We start from the raw sequence: 26,926 nt of genomic DNA, 5'->3' as shown, positions 1-26,926 counted from the left end.
ACATCTTTCTAACTGTATGCATTTTATAACAAACGGTTTCAAACGCTTTTTTTTAGACCACCTCACCCGATCCAAGGCAACGTGTTCCGTTAATACAACATGTATTCCGCCCACACCATTTCAAACTGTTTGACAAAATGTCCTTCCAGCTTTCGAAAGGTTATCTAATAATATTTCTTATCTGATATCGAATTGGATTCTATATCTTAATAATCCTTCTTTTTATTTGCACGAAGCAATTCTACTTGCTCATGTGCCTGCATTTGTTACAATTTGTTTTGTTATCAAATAATAAACCACAAGAGAACTGACTGGGTGAATTTGAAATGATTTGGGGGTTGAAACAATAAACATTTACTGTAGCGGGATTTGAACCAACGAACTTCAGATTAACGTGCTGGCGCTCTACGTTTTTTCTTCTTCACAGAACTTGGGAATATACTGAGAATCCAAATCTTAACACACATCTGTGTAAGGGTAAAAACAATTGTTACGCAGTAAACAGAACTTAATTTTGTTCCCAAACTGTCATGTTTTGAGCAAATTTCAGAACTATGGTTCAATTTTATCTTCCCAAAGCTCTAGGCCAGAAATCATTGGTGTTGTCAAAAATGGTGCCACGGTAGTATCTGCCACTTTAAACCTTAAAGTCACCTGGAAGTGGTATTTTTTCAAAATAAAGCTTTTGTCACTAATATATGTGTTTTGATGAGTGGAATGTGAATAAACAGTTAACTAAGGTTTTAAAAAATCAGTTCTTATGTTATTTACAAATTTAAGAGTAGACCCCGACCCGAGAGGGCGCTGTTCGTGACGTCAATCGAGGCAGACTTTGCCTGTATTGCGTAGAGTAACCACAAGTACATGTACGGACCAAGTCGTGAGTTTGTACGTTTAAAAAAAAACCTGGTTTTTTCCGACAATGCCGACAAGGTGTATTGCTGCTGAATGCCAAAAAACACTTTTTGAAACGTACCAACTCACGACTTGGACGTACATGTACTTTGCACGTGTGCTTACTATACGCATTGCAGGCAAAGTCTGCCTCGATTGACGTCACAAAGGGGGTAGGCGGAGTCAGCCCCCCAAACAACTTTATATATTTTTTAAACATATAAATCGTGACAAACAATTACTAAAAAAATTGTTTTATTGTTCGTAAGCATATACTCTTATGTTTGAAAAAAAAAATCTATTTCCAGGTGACTTTAATTTTATTTTCTTTAAGGCTACTTTGTTTGTGACTCTCTACCCAATTTCTCAATGAGATTGTTATTTGCACAGGCTTGTCTGGCCGTGGCTTGAAGCAGCCTAATTCTCTATGCGCCGCTTTTTTCGATTTTTTTTTATCCATGGCAGTGGATGTTGCTTTTGTCTTCATACACTTTCCAAAATGGCTCGAGGACTCGAGGTAAAACAAAATACTTAATAATGTCTTGAAGAAGAAGTGAATGGATATTGATGGTTTTGATTATCATCTGACGCAGTGCTGTGAAGGGCCTCTGGCTGTTAGTGTTAGTGTAGGACAAAATTGGGAGCAAAGCTTACAAAACTTGATGCTCAGCTATTAACCTTTTTTAAAGGGTAATAGGTTTGATATTAATGTGTTCGTGGAAGATGCATCCATCAACTGATTGCGGTTTACTGCTATGCAGAACCAAAACATAAAGGATTTAAAACTTTACGATTAAGCTAACATGTGAAACGTTCATTTCAGGCCTTTCTCTGATTCACATTTTCTGGTGAAAAAATGTTCTTGACAGTTGGGAAGATCGTTTTTGTTTATGATTGATCAGTTAGATGTTGTTTTAGTTTCTCTATCTGTCTACTATATATATATTGGTATTGTCTATAAATGACCATTCATTGGGCTTCTGGGTAGACCTAAAGTAAGTTACTAACTGGTATACCTGACCTTCTTTGTATGGATTTTGTACCTTCAGTTTAACGCCATTGGACCCTTTCGGTACAGAAAAAAAAGTTCACAGATTTACAAATAACTTACAGGGTTTACAGAAGGTAGTGGTGAAAGACTTCTCTTTAAATATTATTCCATGAAATGCTTTACTTTTTGAGAAAACAGTAAAACAATATCAATTCTCGATATCGAGAATTACGGATTTATTTTAAACACATGTCATGACACGGCCCGAAGCCTTACCCAGATTAATTTTTGTGTGTGAAAACCGTCCTCTTTTTCCCAAAACTACCTTACTTCAAAATGTGTTGTTTCTAAGCACTGTGTTATAATTTCAACAGCTTCCCAGAGTGATTTTTTACCAAGTCACTCTTGAAGGTCATTCATTTTTTAAATGGTTACTAAAAGTGTACACTCCCTTTAAATACGCAATACAGTGAGTGTACTGTTCCACATTAAGATTGTTTATATATCAGTCTTGTGTTTAGTTTTGTTTCTGAGCAAAGAAGCTTTGCCTTATAGCCCGTTTCTTCGCCCAGTAGTTTTGTTAGGCCATCAAATTCTGGAGTTAGTTTTCAAAGTGTACACTCCCTTTAAATGTTCATTGCAGGGAGTATACTGTTCTACATCAAGATTTTGTTTATATATCAGTCTAATGTTTAGTTTGTTTCTGAGCAAAGAAGCTTTGCCTTATCCCGGTTTGCTCTTCCCAGCGTATGTTTGATGGACCCTCTTGAATAAGATCGCTCTGAGCTGTCTCCAACCATCCGGAGAGAGCAGAGATTGATTAAGATGACGGTAACCATGGGAAACAGCAACATCCGAGGGATCTCCTGATCAGGAAAGAGAAGACTCATTATATATTCATGATGTCATAAAGCATCTTGCTGTAGCTACGGAAAGATTTTACATATACGGATGAATAATTAAAGGTTGTTCTAATGTAGTTGGAATGTTTAGTGACCTACATCAAAGGGGCCCAGCAAGGGCAGAAGATGGGGCAATCGACAAGACAGAACTAAATGCACTTTATTCCTTGTTGTGGTTTAAAATTGCTTGTATCTGATATTTCTATACTGGAGTCAATATGTGCACCATGCCTGATTTGGGGCAGAGGGTACCCGTCCAACGGTCACCGTGTTACAGTGGTCAAACTTCATGACTTGAAATCACATGTTTGTGGTTTCGAATCCTACAAGCTGCTGATTTCACAATGAATAGAATGCGTGCTGAAGGGGCAGACGATGGGGCAATCGACGAGCAAAACTAAAATACGGTTCATTTAAAATTGCTTGTGGTAGCCGCTGATAATTCTTTAGGAGTCAAGTTGTGTACCATGGGCCAGAGGGTTTCCCCCAACGGTCACCGTAAAGTCTGGTCAGACTGCAGGACATGCAGTCACAATGTCATGTGTTCAATCCTACAAGGCTAACCGTTGATTTTACAATGCCTATAGAATAAGTGTTGCAGTCTAGTAAATGAAATATCAATTTATTGATTTGTGCAATTCATAAACCAGTGTTGGTATTGAGAGAGAGATTGGCTAGGGGGTACACCATGCCCAAATACCGAGCACCAGAATGTCAATTTGGCATAAAATTGTCTTGCCACCGATTGATCTCGTTGTAATGGATCAGACACTATATCTAGAAGGTGAAAGGTTCTGGGTTCAAGCCCCGCCCAAGGTGTACATTCCCCCCCCCCCCCACCGGATGCGAACATGACCGAGTATTCAATATTTGCGTTCATCCTAACCTTTCCAGAGCTGTATTTACATACAGTTTTCGTCAATCACTTGATTGGTGGACGCCATTTGGGGTCCAAACGCAGCACACCCCAACGTGCAGACTAGTCTGGCACCCCGTATTTGCCCATGTGATTTGGTGACACAAAATTAATAGGTTCTATAAGTTGTCGCAACTCTCTCAATATACGGCTTTGAATATTTCTAGGCCGAGATGACGCTGAAGTCACCATGGTCTGTGCAGTTTCTCAGTATTGACAGCTCATTTTAAGAGATTGCTCCCTCAAACAGCGGGCTATTTCATATGACAGGGCCGCTGTCTCATTTCTTTGTCTCACGTCACAAGTTTAATTTCACTTTACATCGTTGGGGTGGATTTCCCTTTCAATTGCCTATCGGAATCTCGCCCCAGTTTGCCCCTGGTGTGGAAATCTACACTCCAAAAAGGGAAACAGAGATTGTTACGGGCACACAACCTCGTTTGCATGTCACGATCAGTTTTTGACCTAACAGCAATGCCTCTGCCATGAAAGCGTCTGACCAAGTTCCAGCAACCCTTCATAAACCCCGTAAGGAATTTTACATGCGAGTCACTGCACGCTACTGACGCAACGACCCAATCTTACTGACGTATATGGTCGGTTCATTTTCGGACTGCATTTAATATACCCGGCACCTCATCTTGGGTTGCCAGACCGGATACGTGATGAGGCAGGCGCAAGGACTTTGTTTATGACAGTTTTAGCACGTTCAAGCTTAGGTCCCAGACGGGGTATTGATCCTAGCCTTACGTGGGATATTGTTCGAATCTTTATGTTACCTTTTTACGTGCAGTTTGATTGACATTACAATCAATCAATTTGAGATGTTTTCAGGTAAATTTACAAGTTGGGCTTATTTTGTGAACGAAAGGAAATTCGAGATTTTTATTTACTGCAAGTTATTTTCAAAAGTGTATTTTTAAAGAGTGGGAGGGGAAAGCAAGACTGGTGAGGATAAAGTGACATCTTATCATAGATTTTTCTATCGAATTCGATTCCAATTCGGTACACAAACCTGCACAAATGATTTTTCCCACAAACCACTAGCAAAAGTGCTTTGTACACGTATGTACCATTAACCTGTCATATGTTGCTATACATTGCAAAAACAGCGGTGTTAAAATTGATACCATTGTCACCTATACAAAATAAAAGAGTCCACATTTACACCAAGGGTTTTAAAATAACATTAATTTCTGCTCAAACAATTACATTGTTGTTATTTGACACTTGTTTTAGTTTTGGTTCTCTCTTCGGCATCTATAATACGTGACTACCATGGTGTCAAATTTAACACCACAGTTTTTGAGGTGTGAAGACATAAAATTATGAAGCACCATTGATCAAGGTGACGTTATACAGCATTGTCCTCAGAATAGGAGTGTTGATTGACAGTGTGGTGTAGTCTTTTCACAGTCAGTTACTGTGCAAACACGCATCACCCCCTGCAAGAGCAGCATGTAAATGAATGCTAACTGACTCTTTACACCATCACTCAGTTCTCACATTTCATTAACTACAACAAGCATATATACACCACTTGAATTTTGATTAGAATGTATGTGTGACTATAGGATCATGACATAAGAACACCCTTGAAACGAAGTGTAGCGACGGGTGTGGTAACTGGCTTAATGCACGGCTTGTCGTACTCTGTCGTGGCTTAATTGAGTTAATTGGCCGAGCTTTGTTTTCTAATCTTGACGGCTAATTGAGCTATGAATAATTCACCATCTTGTCGCATTGCTTACAATCTGCTAAAGTACAGATGGCATTGTCATATTTGTGTAAAACCAAAGAAAAATTTACTTGAACCTGTTTTGGCACTTGGGTTCCCGTCCAGTTCTCAGACAGCTGTGCTACATCAAATCGAACATAGTTCTGCAATTAATTATTGGCTTTAAAATATATATATATATATTCTAAAGGCCGCTGACGTAATGTTAATATTTTCATTAACTTAACCACGTCTAAACATGGAGGAAGAATTAGACGATCTAACACACTTATCATCAGCTTATATGTCATGATATCCTGAGCTGGACCAGACCACACGTCATATAGGGGGTGTCAATCAACATGGGGTCATTTTCTTGATTGGAAGGGAGCAGAACAACAAGACTCCGCATGCATCCTTTGTGTATATAATCGGCATGTCAATTGTCATTTGATAGACAAATCCAAATTAAAAAGCTTAATTAATTAATTAAGCTTAAACTAACCTAGGCAACACTGTGACATGTAAGCAACATTTAGATGACATTTCAGCTTACGAGAAAGACTCTGATAGGGTTGAAACGTCAGGCCATTAACTATTTTTGCATTTATAACAGGTTGGTGAGCAGCTTGCAACAGCAAATTATATTTTCTCAACAAAAAATTTGTTGTAACAAATGCAAAACTAACCATCAAAACCTATGGAAATTGCCTGTAAGCATGTGCTTACCAAATCATGTATCGCAACCAAACTGGTCACTAGCCGCAGGGTTTTAAGTTTGAAGTTTTCATTGTTGATTTTTATCGCTATCAAAGTTCACCTGAATTTCAACAATTTGGTTTTTCATGACAGAACTTAACATAAAGGCAGATGACTCTGTTATAATTGCTTCATGCGAGATTCAGTCAAAGTCAGCCCAAACTCCAAAGGCACTGGACACTATTGTTAATTACTCAAATTAATCGTAGCATAAAACATACTTGGTAAGGAGCATTGGATAGCTGCTGATAGTATAAAAATATTGTAAGAAACGGCTCCCTGTGAAGTAACGTAGTTTTTGAGAAAGGGGTAATTTCTCATTCAAGCAACAAAATACTTCAGGCCTGAAGCCTTTTATTATGGATCTGAAAGCATTTTTCCTTTTCGATATTCACTTGCATCTTCGATGACCAGTTGAGTGAATTTTTTCACAGATTTGATATGTTATGCAATGATTGGATACACAAAGTGAGATTACTGGTCTTTGACAATTACCAGAGGTGTCCACTGCCTTTAAGAGATGCTCATCGCGATGTGATGTAACCATCAAGCTGTCACCCCAAACCTCCTCTTAGACACGGGCTGACCTTTTCAATGTTCCGCTAGCTTTTCATGTTGACAGTGCATTAAATTTCAAGTTGATAGACGGCCACTTCTCAACTACCATCCTGTATAGTCGACTCTCTGGTGTGCTTACCTCAGAGCAACCTTCACACAATCTGCACACATCTCATATTTTGTATGAAAAATAAAATCATCTGGCCATAAACCATGCAGTCATGTGATTTCATTGAATTTGTATTTTCCTGATTTCGAGATCTTCTTCAAATCTCCTTGAGCATTCAAATGTTCTTGAAGGAAGTGAAGCAATAACTCTAAGAGACAGAAACTATCCACACTTTGTCCAAAATCTATGTTGTGTCTTTCTGGTTGTGATGTACATTATGTAAACCTCCTAAAGTACGTTAACATGGTATTTTGGCTGGTAATCTTATTCTGATAAGTATATTTGTGTTGTGTTAAGCTGTGTTTTCCTTTGAGCAGATCTTTGGTTAGACCCCTGTTGTTTGCATTGAAGTGACTGCCATCTCCTACCAATCTTCAGTCTGATAAATAAACTGGTTAGTGGATGGTCGATGTTACTTTTGACCGCTTCTGCCTTGTTAGAGAACCCTTTAATTACAATGTTCAGAAGACGATCAGAGCATACTGATCGAAACGTCGAGTTAATCCAACGGTTCTTTTCAGAACCACCCCAACTCATTTAGAGATTGTTATTACATGGTGTTACCGCAAACTTTTCTATATCTCACTTCCACCATGCAAAGTTTCAAATCCTACTTAATGTTCATACTGGTCAGTATGTTTAAACTATTTCTGAGACATCACTCTATTGTTGAAAGTGTAGCATGATTATTTTAACGAATCCACACTTAACTGTGCTAACTAGTGTTGTTACTATTGAGAAACCCAATTCATTTGAACTGTTATATAACCAATGGTGTAGATTCGTATACAATGTACGAATCTACACTTTCTCGTCCATTCTCCTTAACATATCCCTGGCCAAAATTCTTTCCTGTGATTGAGCATCCAACACAGAGACCAATATTCGTATAGGCAGCCATGATACAATTACTTTGTGGCTGCATGTAGTTTAGCCATCACTCTATACGGTGCAATCCCTTGTTGGTCCAATCCCTCAACTACTCAAGTATTACGCTGGGAATCCTACCCTTAAGCAGTTGATTTAGATTGTCTTATGAGTATTTTCCAACTAAGCCGGCTGACCTTTATAACACAAATAAATATTTAGCAGTAGGAACTCATTTTCAAGGAAGCTGTACTTTAAAGGCACTGGACACTTTTGGTTATTAAAAAAAATTAGCATAAAAACATACTTGATAACAAGCAATGGAGAGCTCGTGACAGTATAAAACATTGTGAGAAACAGCTCCCTCTGAAGAAACGTAGTTTTCGAGAAAGAAGTATTTGATTTCGAGACCTCAGAATTAGAATTCGAGGTTTCGAAATCAAGCATCTGAAAGCACACAACTTCGTGTGACAAGGGTGTTTTTTCTATCATTATTATCTCGCAACTTCGACGACCAATTGAGCTCAAATTTTCACAGGTTTGTTATTTTATGCATATGTTGAGATACACCGAGTTAGAAGACTGGTCTTTGACAATTACCAATAGTGTAACAGTGTCTTTAAATGTGATGCTGTGAATTTAATTGCAGACAGTAAAATTGGCTAATAACACAATTATTCATACGTAGTGTATTGTGGTTCGAACTTAATCCATAATTCATCGAAATATGTTAGGGACGTTTGCAAGTCATACTCACATTCATTTATTTTAATGTATTTATTGTACCATCAGAGAGAATTGTGACTTGTTTAAAACATTCTGTGTATGTCATTAAAACTCTAAATTACTCTTCATAACATCAAAGCTTTAACAATAACTCCAGTCTAAATTGTTTCAATTATGAACAATAATCTTGGAAGGCGAGATGCAAGATCTAATATGTCTGTTTGTAAAGTTATTGATTGGGTTATATAAACAAAAACTTTCCAAAGAAACCACGTCTATGATATCGATAAAACTCTAAATCATTCTTCAGTCTGCATTGACAATATTATTGTTTTAACACTACAGCCAACAGCTTCATTTATGACCAATATTCTAAGACGGCGAGATGCAATATCTCGTCTGAGAAACATGATGGTTGGTGAAGTTCCATTAAACTGTAGGCAATTTTAAGGAATGATTTCGAGAAACTTAAATTTAGGTAACCGTAGTGATTTTCGTTCGGATGATTTAGCACAATAACCGTCTTTATAAGAATGCAAATGGCACGTGGGCGTATAAAATATAATTCAGTTGTTCCATAACTTGAAGAGAGACACTGTTTAAAGACACTGGACACTATTGGTAATTGTCAAAGACAAGCCTTCACAGTTGGTGTATCTCAACATATGCGTAAAGAAACAAACCTGTGGAAATTTGAGCTCAATCGGTCGTCCAAGTTGCGAGATAATAATTAGTTTTATGCTAATAATTATTTTGAGTAATTACCAATAATGTTCACTGCCTTTAAGTCTATCCAGAAAATTTGAATGTTTATCTGTATGAAATCATAATCATATAAATCTAGAGCTTGATATTTGCATCTTTCAGCATACTGTAACGTAACAAACATTTATCATGGATTTGTTTTGGCCAACAGTAAAGAGACGATGCAGATTAAAGATGTTAATATTGTTCCATCTAAATCACATTTCACCTGGCAAGCAACCTGTGTGTTTTGTTGACATACGGGATTCTAATTAACTTACAAACTGTTAATGAGGACATAGACGACGTCTGTATACTCATCCACATGCTCGTCTTAGGTAACTCAATCAATACATTCGAAGTCAATTAAGTCTTTAGTGAGACGTAAACCGTAAACAAATAGTTACACAACAGTTAATTAAGAGAGTAAACTTGGGATACCTTGTTAAGTTGGAATCGAATTGCTTTGCTTGGCTGAAAAAGTGCATCGATGGTAACCTCGGTTCAATGATATAACATCAATTTTGTATTTAATTTAATTCTACTATAATTTGAATCTCCCTCCATGAGTCTCCTACTCCATTGAGCTGGTTGGTTATACATATTTCTTTGAGATGTTTGTTTGACAAAGATACACACATTTTGTCAAAGAAACATTTTATGTGCGTTATTTTAACCTGTTTAGTTTAAAAACCCATATTTTTTAGTATTGGCTCAAGTTCACTCTAAACAACGGTCTGAATTTACCCTGATCCGGTTTCAGGTTCAGTGTGACTCGGAATTGGTGTCGTAATGACCCAGAAATGGGACAAGAATCACACAGAATCGACCCAGAGTGAAATCGAAGTGAAGTTCAAATAAATTGAATTCAATATTTATTCGTCATGACAGCATGAAAATAATGTCCTCGATTTGCACATTATACTAACAAATGATTCTTAAAATGCTGTTTACTTTCGAAGGCTGCTGTTTTTGTAACCAAGTAAGTTCGTATTTCCATTTATGTTAGGAGTGGTACCAAACATATACCCTCCCTTTAAGAAATTGTGAAAGAGGAGGCAAAATATATTGCATTTTCAAGAACAAGACTGATTCAAAGCCTGGGGTATTTGTGCACTCAATAATAATAATACAAGCTGAAGCTTTTGTGGAATGCACGTGTCATAGACTCACCTGAATTCTGCTATAATTAGGTTATCTGTTATTCGTGTGGGAGGGATTGTGCCTCTATGAGGAGATGAGAACAAAAAGGAACCACATCTTAACTTCGTTTTCTTTGTGACTCTGTTTTTATTGTCCTATGGCGGATCTGCTCAGTACTGCCCTTGTGTTTACATAGAGAGCCTTCTTCTGGATCTGTCGTGCTCGGGGAGCATGATGACATTACATTTATGTGTGCTTTTCCCCCGACAAAAAAATGAAGTGTTTTTTGTGGAGTGCACGTGTCATAGACTCACCTGAATCCTACTTTTCTATTGGGTTATCTGTTTTTTTCGTGTGTGAGGGATTGTGCCTCAAGAGATGAGGAAATAAAGGAACCTCGTCTTATTTCATCTCATCTTCGTCTTCTGTCTATATTGTCCTCTGGCGGATACTTCTAGCTGCTCAATAATGTTCTTGTGTGTAAACAGTGAGTTTTCTTCTGGATCTGCTCTGATTGGGGAGCATATGGACATCGCATTGTGTGCTCCTTTCTCAGACAAGTAATGAAGATAGTTCGTTGTCATGTCATGACTGTAATCATTCGTGTTCCAGCGTAGAAACTAAAAGTATAGTTAATTTCATTTAAAGGCAGGAAATACTTTGGCAATTATAAAAGACCAGGGGTCGATTTCACAAAGAGTTAGGACTAGTCCTAACTTAAGACTAGTCCTAGGAGATATAAAAATTGCATGGATAGTCCTAAGTTAGGACGAGTAACTAGTCCTAACTCGAGATAAGACTAGTCCTTACTCTTTGTGAAATCCACCCCTGGGCTCAAATTAACAAAGCACTAAAGATTTATGCTAAGATGAGTTGTCAGTATCGTCATAGTGATTTACATTGTGACATCACATTTTGCTTAGCATTTCAGAGTGATTCACAATTAAGATCAATAATTAACTCTTTGTAGATGCGAGCTCAGTGTCCTCACTTGTCTTATCCCAGCACGTGTATAAAATAACATACCTGTAAAAATGTGGACTCAATTGGTCTTCAAAGTGTCGAGAAAACAAAATAATCGTCTCACAATATTCTCATTCGACATTTTCCTCTCAGATTATATTTGAGTCCATGCAATATAATCGTCTCACAATATTCTAATTCGACATTTTCCTCTCAGATTATATTTGAGTTCATGCAGCAGAGAAAGCATGCATCATAGAGAACCAGTTTCTTGCTAATAGTTGTAGCACTTACTTTAAAATGTCACAGTTCAGTAGTATTCCTTATATTGCTATCAAGTGCAAGGGAGCAATAGTAAAGACTTTTACTTTTGGGTTCCAACAATGTCCTGAATCCCACTGGGGACCCCTACGTGGGATTGTGCTGATCCACCTTGATCAAGTTTCCATGGTGATCGTGGAGTGACAGTTTTGGGTCACTTCCACCCACTCCCTTCTCATCAAATATTGCTTGGGTTATCAAAAAACATTTAGAGGGTTGCAGTTCCGCTCTGTGTCTATGGAAAGCTGACATATAGGAAAACTAATTAATCTCTCGTGTTTTTTGTTTTTGTTTTTTTCCTTGTAAATATCAAAGGTTGGGTTGCCACTACAAATGTGGGTTGGCATCCAAACGGTCAAACTACTGCGGTTTAGATTTTCAGAGTAGGTGGATTGCTGATAAAAGCTTTTTTTATCAAATGAATTATGTCTGAGCAAGAAGAACTATGAGAGAAAAAACCTAAATCCGCTGGAAATGGAAATCTTAATACTGTACAAATGAAGTTCCTTGAAGTGTATACATCGGTAAACTCTTACAAAGGCGCGGTGATTATACAACTTTTGATTTAAGGTTTTTACCTAAATACCCGTGTTAATAATACACTGTAAATAATCCTGTTTCAGTATTGATCCACCATTGATCTCATGAGACCCAATGACTCATTGTGGGTCAGGCTGACCCGGAAAGAAGTTAGTGTTTTAACTCTGCGCAACTTGAACCTTTAACGTGTAATTTTGAAACAAATTCCGGGTCAAACTGACTCATAGAAGAGTCAGGCTCACTGAGACACGGAATCCGGGTCAATTCTGACTTGGTAATTTTTAGGTATAAGGGTCCAATTTCATGGAAACTTACCACAGAACATAAACCATGTAAAGCACATACTTATATAGGATGTAAAAGCACATAATTCCTTAGAAATCCATGCAACAAAACTCTTCCTAACTTAGGATTAATCTTTTGACTTAGGACGAGTCCCAACCCTGCACTGTAGCATGCAGTCCTTACTCGTCCTAACTCGAGATAAGACGAGTCCTAACTCTTTGTGAAATCGACACTCAAAATAAATGTTAGCACACAACAATTACTTGGTAACGAGCAATGGAGAGATGTTGATGGTATAAAACATTGTGAGAAACGGCTCCCTCTGAAGTAACTTTTTATTTGAGAAAGAGGTAATTTCTCACTCATATATTAAAAGACTTCAGGCTTGTAGCCTTTTGTACGCATATGAAAGCAAACCGATTTTGTGGAACAAGGTTATTTTTTCATTCAATAATTATTCTATTGCAACTTTGATGACCAATAATTGAGTCAACATTTTCACAGATCTGTAAAGTTATGCAAATGTCGTTATACACAAAGTGATGATACTGGTCTTTGACAATTACCAAAGGTATCCAGTGCCTTTAAATAATTCATAAAGATTGTAAAATAAAATAAAATCATTCTTTTCATTTTTTTTTTTTTTTCATTTTTGAATGCCCCAAGGCCCTTATATGCAGTTGTTTAATTTCAACCCGGCAGACAATTTTCAAAAAAAAAATAATAACTCTAGATGACAGAAGCAGTCAACAGAGGGTTGCAATTTAAAACCCAAGTTCCACTCCAATATTTTCCTCACTGTTTCATGATTTGACTGAAGTCAGTTGCGTACTCAACTGCTATGATTGAAAGAAAAAAAACAGGAAGAGAAACTCTTTATAATGTTTTAAAAAGGTATAGTTGCAAGTGACTTTTTTATTCAATGTGAAAGTATGGTTTATATTATTGTCACGACAGTTTTAAGTAAAGACTGATTGGACTGAAAGCCATTTAAAGCAATACATAGATGGAAAAAAGGGAAATTAAAAAAAACAACAATTTGGTGTCATGTGTGGATGCACAAACATCGTTTAAAAGCTAGCCATTGTTAAAGCAATTGCACAATATCGGTAAACAGTATTGTCCAAAGGCGCACAATTCGTGTATCACAACTTATATGTAAAATAACAAACCTGTAAAAATTTAGACTCAATCGGTCATCGGAGTCGGGAGAAAAACACGGGAAAACCCACCCTTGTTTCCGCACGTTTCGCTGTGTCATGACATGTGTTTAAACAAAAATATTATTGCTTTGTGGATCCATCAAAAAAAAGGTTTAAATGCCCTCTACTAAATTTTCATAGGCAAGGTAAATATACAAATTATGTAAGACTTTGCCTGTGTATTTATTTTGTCCGCATCATACAGCTGCAACGGTAGCGAAATGTCCCCTTATAATAAAATTCCTAGTGATCAATTACGTCTAACTTGCATTTAATGAGACTCTAGGTCAGAGTAATTTAATCGATAGCTGATTAGATGGGAATTAGGGGACCAATGGGCTTGCCAATTAGATTTTATGGACGTCAAAAATATTCCTGATTTGAATAATGAGTTTGGATGAAAGATTTGGCTCCGTTGCATGCCTTGTTTTGTTATTACTGTCTTCTTTTTAATTTCTGTTTTTCACTCTCTCATTCTTTCTCTCTCTGTCTCTAACGGAAGTAAGACGAGAAGCCCAGAGGCAATCCAGTTGGCTCCAGAGAACATAGAGAAGCTCAGTCACTTGTAGATTAATTGACTTCTATGCCGGGTTTTAAAGGGTTGTGCTGAAAGCTTTTATTTCGGGAGGTTCTGTCGAAAGCTTTTTATTCATGTGTTCTGTTGTAATAGTATTTTTTCCCCCAGCATGTGGAGTTTTGTTATTCAATTAGGCATGCAATCCTCTTGCAGGTAATAATAAGACAAATTGATAAAATGAATTAGTTGTTACCGGGGTTAAATAACAACTCTTATTTTAAATCAAATTTAAAGAACTTGCCATTATCAATACAAACTCTTTTTTTATTTGAGGTATAAAGGATGGTTTACCCCTTTTCATCTCATTTCAATATATGGCAGCGGCCTAACAGTAGAACTAGAATGACGGCGGTCATAATATAGCAAAGAATAGGCCTACTACATACAATTGCCTTGTGGTCCAAAGCAACCAAATTTATGTATTTCATGACGTGACAAAACAATGGAGTGGTAATTCATTGTTTTGAGCAAAACATATTGACTGTGAAGTTAATTTGGTCTTGTTAGAATGGGTTCAGCTTTCATTTAAGGACTTTCTGTCGAAAGCGTCTTTGATCGCGGTCCGTTTTTTATCGTATCATGAGATATCAGAAATAAACTTCAATTTTAATTGAGTGATTTGAATTTGAGCTGTACTCGAGCTTTGTTTCGAGCAAAAGACTAAAACTTTAGTTTGAGATTATGTGGTTTCTAATTTAGTCCGAACTATTATGTTAAAAACAAATGCGTTGCACTTGCACACTCTGACTTATCAGAACAAGGATATGAAAGAAACAACAACTATAGAAAGTTAAACACCATAATATTTCCTCAATTCCCTTCTAATTTAATACGTTTCTTTTCAATAAAAACATATCCAAAATTGTATATTCCACTCGCGTACAAATGCTTCACGTACAAACAGAAAGTGAAATAAACAACCCATTTGACTTTTTATCCATCACCCCAAACTCATTCTAATTCATTCGACCCCTAACCCATAAAACCATTAAAGGTTTATATTTAACTCTACAATTTGATAAGAACCAGTTTGGGAGAAGGAAGGCGACGATGGAGTGTGTTTGCCCCTGCATTAAGGATCTTTAGCCTTAGGTGCTTTGGGGGCAGTCTAGCTCTGACGACAATCTTAAAGGAAGTCTTCTCCTTTGGGTCTTTGGAGGGAGGATGTGGAAGATGTATTATGTTTGATAAAGATGTTGTTTAAGAACCAGATAGCAGTAACCTGTTTCCTCATTCGTCCTTTGAAGTTTCAGCTTCATTGGTCGTCAAGTTTTTGAGACAAAGTGAAAATCACAGAGCAATGTGTTTAGGAGAGTCGCGTGAATATGTTGTATACATGCTAAATGTTTATCTCTTAAGACCATTGTGTTTTCGTGACATTGTTTGAACTCATTTCTCAAAAATTACAGCAAGTAATATTATATAAGGGAAGCTTTTTCCTTTGTGTCGTACAAAAAATACCCAACCCATTTAAAGCGGTCTTCATCTTCGGGTCTTTTGGAGGAGGATTTGAAAGATATAAGCTTGATACGGGATGTTTCATAAAGATGTTAAAGACTGTGAATACTATTGGTAATTATCAAAGACTAGTCTTCACAGTTGGTGTATCTCAACATATATGCATAAAATAACAAACCTGTGAAAATTTGAGCTCAATCGGTCGTCAAATTTGCGAGATATTAATGAAAGAAAAACACCCTTGTCACACGAAGTTGTGTGCTTCCAGATGCCTGATTGCGAGACCTCAAATTCTAAATCTGAGGTCTCGAATTCAAATTTTCGAAAACTACGTTACTTCAGAGGGAGCCGTGCCTCACAATGTTTTATACAATCAACAGCTCCCCATTACTCGTTACCGGCAAGTAAGGTTTTATGCTAATAAATATTTTTAGTAATTACCAATAAAGTTCACTGCCTTTAAAGAACCAGGGGTGGATTTCACCCCATATTTATACCGAAAACAGTTTAATTTTTCTTACAATCTATTGTTAGGGTCGAAACGTCAGGCCATTAACTATTTTTTGCATTTATACTCTCGGTCCATTTGGTTGGTAAGTTGTTTGCAACAGCTAACTCTATTTTCTAATCTATTGTAATGTTACCATAATTAATTATAAACCACAAGAAAAACTTTCTGACGCGCTAATCCTGAGGTATTTTGTTCACATCCCACTCTCGCTCAACGCCAAGTTGTCATAAGTTGGTATGAATATCCGTTTTTTACTTTGAATGTATGCGGCGCCTACCATAAGCAGACATTATCCATGACGGTGGAATAAAAACATCTGCACTGGCGTCTACTGCAGTCTCCATGTGTATCCCTTCTCACGATGCCCTCTTTTTTATCAAACTACGTACACTCTCGCTCATTCTCCCTGGGCTATTCAGACGAGTCGAATCTTGATTAGAGACTGGGTTCAGACGGAACAGCCCCGGGGCACGAGAGGGGATTCATGTTATGGGAAGACGGGATTGAACTCACCGACGACTGGCTTGTTTGCTCGGCACGTTTGTGCTGCTTATTTGGACAGAAAATATGAAAAGAAAAAAAGAGTGCATGCCATGAGTATACTTTGATGGAACCTAGTTCATTTTTAGGGGAAGTGACGTTTAGGGGTGTACCATTTAGCCCGACTGTGGCTGCGTTTAGTTGATATTGGCCTATCATGTAGTGATATATTTGAATCGGTGATACTAGAAATTACTTATTCAGATTAAAGGATCTGTTAACTATTGATTTTGGAAAAAACAACAAAATTCGATCTGCGTTCTTTTTCATCACAGACTTCCTAATTCCTTTCGAAATAATTTGTGGCATGACTAAGTATTCCTAATTAAAAATAAATAATGAGGAGCCCCCGCAAGTTGAAGCTGTCTCGCCAAGTCTATTTTGACCCATGTTTGCGTTATTGTGACAAAAACTCCGGTCACAAACTCCGGTCAAATTGACACAATTCTGACCCATAAATGGGTCAGAACACACAGGACTCTTTTTATAAATCGACTCATATTGTATAAAGGGTGCCTTTTGGCCTGACCCATTTAGGGGTCAGTTGTGGGTCGGTTTGAACCGGAATGTGTGTCACAATGACTCAAACACGGGTCAAAGGAGATTAAGCAAGACATTTTTCAACTTGCTCGGGCTATTTATTCTCTTTTAAATTATAAATACTTAGTCGTGCCACAAATTATTTCGACCACGAATTGATTCCGGAAGTGTGATGACAAAGTACACTAATCAGTATTGAAAGTATATTCTGAATCATAAATAATTTATGCCCATGGGCATAAAATTATTATCCCAAACCTTGAAAATTAAAGTAGCTTTTGTTTTTATGAACTGTGAATAGAAATTAAAAGTGCGATGCTTTGTTTGGATAGTAAGTGGATTTATACAGGATGCATAAACAGGTTTTATCAATCGAGCCAGGAAAGGTTTTCATGTTATAATCACTCTTGAAATTAATGGCAATAAAAACCTGTTTTTAGAAGCCTTCAACTGCTTTCGGAAGTATAACAAGAATCATTGCACTTTGAAACAATGTGGTTATGGACAAATGTATCAGATTTATCCCCAAAAATTGAATTTCAGAAGCGGCACTGTGAGTAATTGCTCTCGGTTTGTGTATTCCACGGATTATTCTTTCTGAGTGGACATGATTTGCTAAGAATTGTCGGCAACATCTTTAACAAAAACGCAACATTTTGAAATAAAATCTAATTTTATTGTATATTATCCAAACAAAAGTAAACCAATGTTTAAAGCTACATTATTACCGAAACAAAAATAAAGTAAACAACGGACTTTCTGCAGTAAAAAATATAAGTACATGTTCAATGTAAAAATGTTAATGTTTGTATGGATGGTTTCGTGCCAACACATTTTATCTATAAAGAAGAAAGTGTGTTTTTTATCCCTGAGTTACAGTTTATTATCTAGAATTCACAATCATGCAATACGATATTTCAATACCCACTTGTAAAAAAAATCAAATTTAGAATAACTGTCTTAGGAACGGTAGTGTGTTTTTTTTATCCCTGAGCAACGGTTTATTGTCTAGAATTAACAATCATCCAATACGATATTTCAATTACCCACTTGTAAAAAATATCAAACTTAGAACAACTTTCTTAGGAACGGTAGAGAAGTCCCATTTATTATAGAAATTGGCTTTCAAAAGTCTTATCTGATTCCCTTCTAACAACATTTGTCATCGTAAAATAAACACGGTCTACGTTTTGGAGGACCAATCTATAATCAGTTAATGGACTTTCCTTCGTCGCAATGAGACCTCGAATAATTAATGTCACTGCTAATGCTTGTTGACCTAATTTCGTCCGAGCATTAACAATCTTTATGTACACTTCAAACCTTGTTTTCCCCATTTGTTTCATGGTTTATAATTGTTAACTACCTGCAATTGCCACAAGGCAGCATGTTCACCAACGGAGGGCTGTATGTTATTTGCTTTATACGCTATAAATAAATATATGCATCTAACTGGCATCTACACATCTACCCTAGTGGAGTATAGTCGCCTGTTTTTAACTGTTGCTCAATTAAAAAACTGTTTATTCAGAATTAATATTATAGGGCCTCTATTTATATTTCTCATAGGCCAAAGTTCATAGCGCATGGGCCATTAAATTTACTTTAAGCACAAAACCATCCTGCTCAACAGAAATTGCAATTTCAGTTACCAGCCCAAAAAATATCAAAAGACTTAAAGCATGAAGCCTATCCAAATTCGAGTAAGAAATTACCTCTTGCTGTGAGTTGCTCTAACAATGTTTTGTACTACCAACAGCTCTCTCTAATATGCTCGGTACCAAGTAAGGTTTTATGCTAACAATTGTTTTGAGAAAATACAAAAAGTGCCTCTGATTGCCTTTTAAGATAATGTTCTTACTTATTTGTTTTTACTCGACAGACTATGGCAATTAAAGTAGTCATCGCTAACTTCTCCAGGGCCACAGACCTGACTCGTAAGCCATCATCATCTCATGAAAGCAAAGATCAGCATTCACCCAGAGACGACTCCATTGGTAACGCATCAGGTATCGCCATCACCAATGTACCTGGCTCTACAGTCTATCAAGAAACGGTAAAGATGCATTTATTTATTTTAAAGATGCTATGTCAGATTTTTGGCCCCAAACATTAAAAAGTAGACTTTTTTTGAGTGAATGGTATTTCAAAGAGTATAACCCGCTCTAACGAAAAAAAGTTTAACTTTTACTTTTAATGGTCAGGAACCATGACAAAAATTTGAAACTTTTCTTAAAAAAACACAAAAGAATTGGTCACGTGATTTTGAGCACTTCATTTCACTGCTACTAATATTTGGCGGACTTTTTCGAGCAATGGCTCAAATGAAAGCTTGTAACTTTCTCGACCCCCATCAAAATACCTATTGATTGGGGTCAAATCGGCCAAAAATCTGACATAGCATTTTTTAAAGGCACTGGACACTATTGGTAATTGTCAAAGACCAGTGTTCCCACTTGGTGTATCCCAAAATCTCATATGCATAAAATAACAACTCTGTGAATATTTGGGACTCAATTAGCCATTGATTTTGCAGATAAAAATGGGGGGAAATCTTGAAAATAATTTGTGTGCTTTCAGATGCCTTAGAAATGCTTCAGGCCTGCGGTCTTTCTCAGATCAAAATATTTGAGTGATAAATTACTTCTTTCTCAAAAGCTACGTTACTTCATATCAGAGGGAGTCGTTTATAACTATACTTTGTTCTATCAGCAGCTCTCTGTTACTCGTTATTACCAAGTAAGTGTGTATGCTAACAATTTTGTTGAATATTTGCCTATAGTATCCATGCCTTTAAATGCCTGTCTCAACAGCAAAACATTACTCGAAGCAATCTAGTATTTTTCTTACTCTACCCGAGGCTTCTTCGAAATCAAGTGTCTTGTTTTGTGGATATTTCCTTACAAAGAAAATACATGCAGTATTGTCTCAGCACTTCGGAACTCATTTATTGGTACATGTTAAAGCGCAGTGAATTTGTGCTAAGGCATTTGGGGCTTACATAATATAGAACTTACAAGAGCGCAACAAATTCAACCTATATTTGTGGATGTTGTATGCACGAGGATTTTGCTGTTGACAGTATAACTATTTGTTTTTATTCGAATAAAAAACAAAATTCAGTTTCTGTGTGACAATCGAGTGGTGGGTTTAATGTATCAAGAATCATGTCCTAATACAGAGCGCCTTATCTGCTTCCACTTAGTGTCTTAACAAAAATGTTTTTTTATGACAGGTACGGAAAGTTATATCTTTGAATTATGAGACCCATTTTGGAGTGGCAACTCTTAAAGTGATTTGGCACAATCTGATGCAGCAGCCTTAGCAAAAGCCCATCCTATAAAAAGTGAATGCACGGAGTTATTTTATATTGCACTAAATCAGAAATAGGTCGAGCTGCCCCAGAAGGAGAGTTAAACAATCTAATTGTTGACTTTTTACCGGGTCGTTCTGACTCAGAAAGGGTCATGCCCCCTTAGGCCCAGATAGAGTGTAAGCTCTTACTTTTGAATTTTGAGCGTGTACCTCTCGTCCGACCGACAATTTGTTATGCTAAATAAGGACACAAGAACCTAGACCTGAACCACGATCCCCAATATTACAAGACTTTGTGTACGGTTCAATGGTCCCAGTGTGCCTGATCAATTTGTTGACTGACCCCCAAAGTGGTTACAAAATCGGATTTAGCCTCAGATTCTGCGTCACTTCGATTCTTTCCGGGTAATGTTTTACACAGTTTCCCGGTTAGCATGACCCAGACAAAGGATCAGCCTTGTAATCCAGACAATTATAATCCGGATCAATTCTGACCCGGGAGTTTTCAGTGTGTAAAATACAACAATATTCCATTCAAAATGAGCATACCCGAAGCGATAAGAGATCTGAAAAAGGCTGCTTTCCCTTGCCTTCAAGTAGTATATCCAGTGACATTGGAATATTTAGTTGTTGTTTTTTTTTCAGTAACTGCCATTTCACAATGGAAAGTACTTGAGATGCTTGAGGTCCTAAACAGACTTTAGTCAAGCACACTTTACAGTTTCCTGGATTGTCAATCCGCAAATACCTTTCTTCATAACGGATATGGCTATGCTAAAGGGGAGATACTTATAATGTACCTTGCGCTTCAAGCGTTGTGTGGTATATCACCGTCAAACCAAATCAAATAACAATAAGCCAGTTTGAGATATCGTGGACACATTACTGTAGCACTACTTGGTTTGGGTACATTTTTCTGCGTACTCCCAAATCATACAGTGCACTCCCAAATCATACAGTGCACTCATATAGTTTCCTCACCATATCTCAAAAAGACTTTTCTACTTGGAATGTTATGACAAGTTGTATAAAACAAAGTTTTATTTTTTTCTTTCTCTTCAGCAGAAACCAGAGCGAGAAATACCAGTGAAAGTGATGTTAGCAGGCGACGTGCGCTCCTTCGCACTGCTCTTACTTGAAATGATCGCCTGGTTGAAAATGATCCGAGTGCCTGAGGACGGACAAATGGCCGGCAGCTCCAAATCATGGACTCTGGACCGCAGCCTCAAACGGCTTACCCGGGGCTGGACACTCGCTCCATCCAACAGGGAGGCGTGGACAGACGACGAAGATGCCCACGTCCATAACAGGAATCTGAGTAGCTCTATGGACTCGTGTGGAAGTAGTACGGATGATATTCTGTCAGATAATGGGCCAGCCATACACTGCTGGGAGAACGCAGTGGCTGATATAAGAGAGAAGTGCCGGTGCCACTCCGTGGAGGAGTTTAACTCATCCTCGTCCCCAGCCGATCACCCATCATGGGAAGAGATTGGAACCTACCCCAGGAGGACTAAACGGCACAAGCACTATCCCACCGAAGAGTTCTCAAGTGAGAAGACAATACAAAGTCAACAGCGAACTGGGACCAAGTACTCAAAGTCAGACTCGTCAAGTGGAAGCTCACAAAAGGAGCTTAGCAGTGGGTCTGCCACGAAGGAGGAGGCCAAGAGAAGCCTGGCCAAGATGACTGAAGATGGAAGTTGCTGCATCGTCAACCCGTACTTTGACATGATGGCATCAGATGACGAACTCTCACCCAAGGATAGTTTACCTTGCACCCCAAAACAAAGTGTAACAGTACATGCACCTCCTGAAAGAATAGTGACTGGGTCCGAGAAGATCAGACCTGAGCCTACTCCAAAGAACGGCAGAAAGAATTTGAATCATTGTTATTCCATGGATGAATCGAACTGTTCGAAAAGGGGAAGTTTATGTAGCTTAGACAGTGGCATTTCGTCGCACCAAAGTTCAATGCGTAGTAGTGGTAGTGATCCGCCAAACTCCAGAAAGGAAGACATTATGTTGCCAGGTTTTAAACCAAAGTCCCACCTGATGATGAAACGTCAACGGATGCACCAACCAGATATGCATGGTACTTTTGAAGCCTTCCCAGAGAACGAGGACGATGGTGTCTTTGTTGCCAGCACAGGCGAGACACGCCCGGGGACAGGGCAACATGTTGAGACCTGGGTAGAGAATCACACAGTGCCGAACGGTCACTACAAACAAAATATCATGGTAGAAAGGACTCAGATGGTCAAGCCGAGGCTTCCACAAACTCTTGAAGAATCTGAACTTCCTACTCCAGATAAACAAACATTAGGAGCAGTAAATAAACTCCAAAACGGTGACTTGAAAGAGCAAGTTGATAAAGACAACAAAAGAACAGAATCACCAAACGGTGACGTTGTGAACGGGGAAAAGGGCAATAGTAAAACCAAGGTAACTGTAGCACGATCTGCCAGTTCACTCTCGCAGTTTTATGTGAGGAAGCGAGCTCCACGCCCGCACAATATAACCATCGTTCCTGGCAGCACAGCAACCCTTCCCGTGAGCATGCAGAGACGAAGCATCCATGCTCCGGACAGTCCTAGACTGTTGGACATGGGACGAGGAAGGCCCAGCTCCTGCCACGGTCAGGTAGCCTGTAATAAAAGTAACTCATTGGACAGTAAAGATTCTGCCTCTCGTATGTGTTGTGCTCACAGCCAGTGCCCGTCAGAGAATCAAGCATCATGTCCATCTGCCAATGGCACCTTGCAGCGGCAATCCCGAAGCCTTGAAGACCAATGCGTGTGCCAGTCACCCTCTGCTGTAGCCAGGTCAGGTCAGGTAGTTCAGACCAACACCGACCCGTCACACTGCATTCCAGCTTCCATCCGGAAGCTCCACCGTCAAGACGCCATCTTGGAATCCATAAGTGAGTCTTCACGCATCAACCACTCATCGAGGAGCTTTGAAGATCAGATGCAGCCGAAGAGGCAGAGCGTCCGGAAGAAGGTAGCCGGCTCGAAGAGGACCCCAACATCGGGGATAACCCAGCAACATGTGAACTTTTGTCAGGAACTGCAAGCCTTGTTACCGTGTCTACCGAAGGTGGTTCTTGGTTTCTGGTGGAAACAGCAGGGATGTGGCCAGGCAGTTCTTCAGTGGATTGACTCCATCAAGGACTATGACGGGTGTCTTTATAACCAGGTACCTACTTGATACTTTGATACTTTGATACTTTGAATATTTTCCCTGCAAATTGAACCCGACAAAACATCCTTACAGTATTGCAACCTTCATACATTTTGTGTGTGTGATAAACATAGCATGTTCAGCCTTATTTTGCCAAAATGCTGGAAATATAATAACACAATTTTCTTGATTAGATTAAAGAATAGTTTAAATGGACCAGTTGACTTCTGATCATCAATAAAGAAGTGTTAAATGTTATGCTCATTTGTCAATGACTATCTGGACAAGTATGGAAGCGCAGCTATGTGTGTACTTTACTTAGTTAAAATCACACTGTCATGCAATTAAAACATTGAAACATTTCCTGCTGGGAAGCAACATGTCAGTTTGTTTTAGTGTTTGGACCTAATGTGAAGATTTATCCTGCTCAGAACGTTGTGATGTAGGGGGCCTATCATTCTTTCAAATTGGTGATGTTAAATTCAAAATGAAAAAAAAAACTTATTAATTTCCTGCTTTAAGGAAGAAAACAAAAATTATGGGGAATGTTTAAAGTTATTTTCTTTTAAGACATGGTATATAACACCTTTGTGATTGTGTATGATTATAATAACACTCTGCATTTCGCTCGAAGTTTTAATGGATGAAACATTGAGACAAGCAAATGAATGTCTTTTTCTTCTTTCCTCTCCTGTTTTTTCTTATGTACAGCTGATCAACATCTTGGAGTCTTGTTGGTCTAAAGAGCCCGCTCTCAGCTCTTCGGAAGTTCATCTCATGCTTGACAATTGCCTAACAGAAGTAGCTCTCTGAGAAGCAAGTTTCCATTTTGTTTTTCAAGTAAAATAATATTTTGTAAAGTTGACTTGAGTTCATGACATCTGAGCGGAGATTTTAAAGCAACCGGAGCAACGTACTTGGTTATCGTTGGATTATTAATACATAGTGCAAGATGTACATACATTATGCTATCTTTCTATACAACATATGGATTGTACAGTGCTGCTTCATTTACACTTCGCAACAGTGAAGGCAGTGGACATTATTGGTAATTACTCAAAATAAATGTTAACATTAAAAACATTTTTTAGGGTATAACGAGCAATGACAGTATAAAACATTGTGAGAAACGGCTCCCTCTGAAGAAGGGCAATTTCTCACTGAAATGTTAAAAGACCTGAGGCCCTTTTGGGGGGCATTTGAAAGTGCGCACACTTGAACAACAGTGGTGTTTTTCATTCATTATTCTGTTGCAACTTCAATGACCAATTGAGTTCAAATTGTCACAGATTTGTTATGTTATGCACTTTATTATGTTTGCGATACACCACTGTGAATACTGGTTTTTGACATTTATTTTACTAAACGTGTCCAGTGCCTTTAATATTTTACATCAAATGAGTGACTTTGGGACTCATTGTACATCACAAGCATTGTGTATACGTTGTGTATGGCAAACGATTCCTGGAAACATTAAACTTCATTGGCAGATTTGATTTCCCCTTTTCGAAAAGAGATGACTTATTAAAGGAAAATACATCAACGCACTTCACTGATGTTAATGCGTATTGTGCTTGCCTGTGGATGCTAGTCTTTGTCTCAAGGCTGTTGACTAATCAAGATAAATGATTAATGCTTCTCTCGGGGATAGTTTTGCCTGCTTCTTTATTGTTATAGCCTCGTAGTAACGTTTACTGACGATGGCCAACGGTAATGCCATCTCGCATCAGCATAATCACATGTGCACAGCTTTTGGTCACAGAGCAAACTATATTGAATCAAAACATTTCAGTAAATTTGAACTTAAGTAAACTTTATTTAACAAATTCAATTCAAAAGGTTGTTTGAACTATTGAATTGCTGCTTGGTTTTGATTAAAAATACGCAAAGCATATAAGGTGGTTATGTTGTTTAAGACTAATGTAAAGATAATGCTGGGTCGAAACAACATGCCATTTTGTTTTGTGGTTGTCATTTCGGTTGGTAAGCAGACAGCTAACCTGGGTTTTTTCAACAACAGAAATCCAAACATCCTTGAGGCTTTTGGAAGTAATGAAAATGAGAGTTTCGGTATAAATTGTTTTGTAAAACTCTGCTAATTTCAAGAGGTTTTGGTAAAACCTCTCGCCTGTTTTTGGGGGAGTGTTTTGTTCTGTGTGTGCAATTTCTTTAGATCCAACAAATGCTGTGTACCTTCTAGGTAGGCAGGATCTCAAATAGTCGGAGTAGGAAGGTACATATGCCTACGTGGGACTAATTCAATGCTCGTAGTTCAACACTCAAAGCCGATTCCATTTTGACAATACACTACATGGTCATAACCTTTGGATAATACAATAGTCACTCTGTTGGCATGGAGATTGGCCATTGTGTGCCATGTGCGCGGGGTTCTCCATAAAGACGTACAGGATCCAAGCACAAGTGTTTGATGAATGTCAGCCGAACATATTTACCAGAAGATGGAGTTGTGATATTTGAAGGGATTGTTGCGTGGGTTATGTCTGACTCCACGCAGAAATGTGATTCTTGGGAGGAAACTATAAATATTTATAGTACACTTGGGGGGATCAGCAACCATGTGCAACTCTCCCACAAAAGCGGTTTAGCACATGGTTGTGGTATGTATGCATAGCTTCAAACAATCCACCTGAAAGGCAGTGAACACTATTGGTAATTACTCAGAATAATTATTAGCATAAAACCTTTCTTGGTGACAAGTAATGGGGAGAGGTTGATGGTATAAAACATTGTGAGAAACGGCTCCCTCTGAAGTAATTTTCCACGAATTTGATTTCGAGACCTCAGACTTAGAACTTGAGGTCTCGAAATCAACCATCTAAACGCACACAACTTCGTGTGACAAGGGTGTTTTTTTTTCTTTCATTGTTATCTCGCATGTTCGATGACCGATTGAGCTCAAATTTTCACTGGTTTGTTTTTTTACACATATGTTGAGATACACCAACTGTGAAGGCTAGTCTTTGACAATTACCAATAGTGTCCACTGCCTTTAATGTGATTGTGTATCTCGTTTCATCATCATAATATGTATACACTGTGAAGAAGTCCTCCGGAGTAATCAAGAGGTTGTATACGTTTGGTTAT

The 26,926-nt window shown here is 38.0% G+C and overlaps 1 protein-coding gene across 1 annotated transcript; it reads left to right on the top strand.

Moving 5' to 3' along the window:
- The first annotated feature begins 1,393 nt into the window (after positions 1–1,393).
- LOC117290184 lies at positions 1,394–26,547 on the top strand. The gene is made up of 4 exons (XM_033771478.1): positions 1,394–1,411; positions 19,206–19,379; positions 21,701–23,836; positions 24,533–26,547. The coding sequence occupies exons 1-4, from the start codon at positions 1,394–1,396 to the stop codon at positions 24,632–24,634; spliced, it is 2,430 nt and encodes an 809-aa protein (XP_033627369.1). The 3' UTR covers positions 24,635–26,547.
- Positions 26,548–26,926: the final 379 nt, after the last annotated feature.

The sequence above is a fragment of the Asterias rubens genome, chromosome 1 (genome assembly GCF_902459465.1).
Source record: "Asterias rubens chromosome 1, eAstRub1.3, whole genome shotgun sequence".
Classification (NCBI taxonomy): Eukaryota; Metazoa; Echinodermata; class Asteroidea; order Forcipulatida; family Asteriidae; genus Asterias; species Asterias rubens.
The sequence above is the reverse complement of the archived record's forward strand: the minus strand, read 5'-3'. Positions and strand labels throughout refer to the sequence as shown.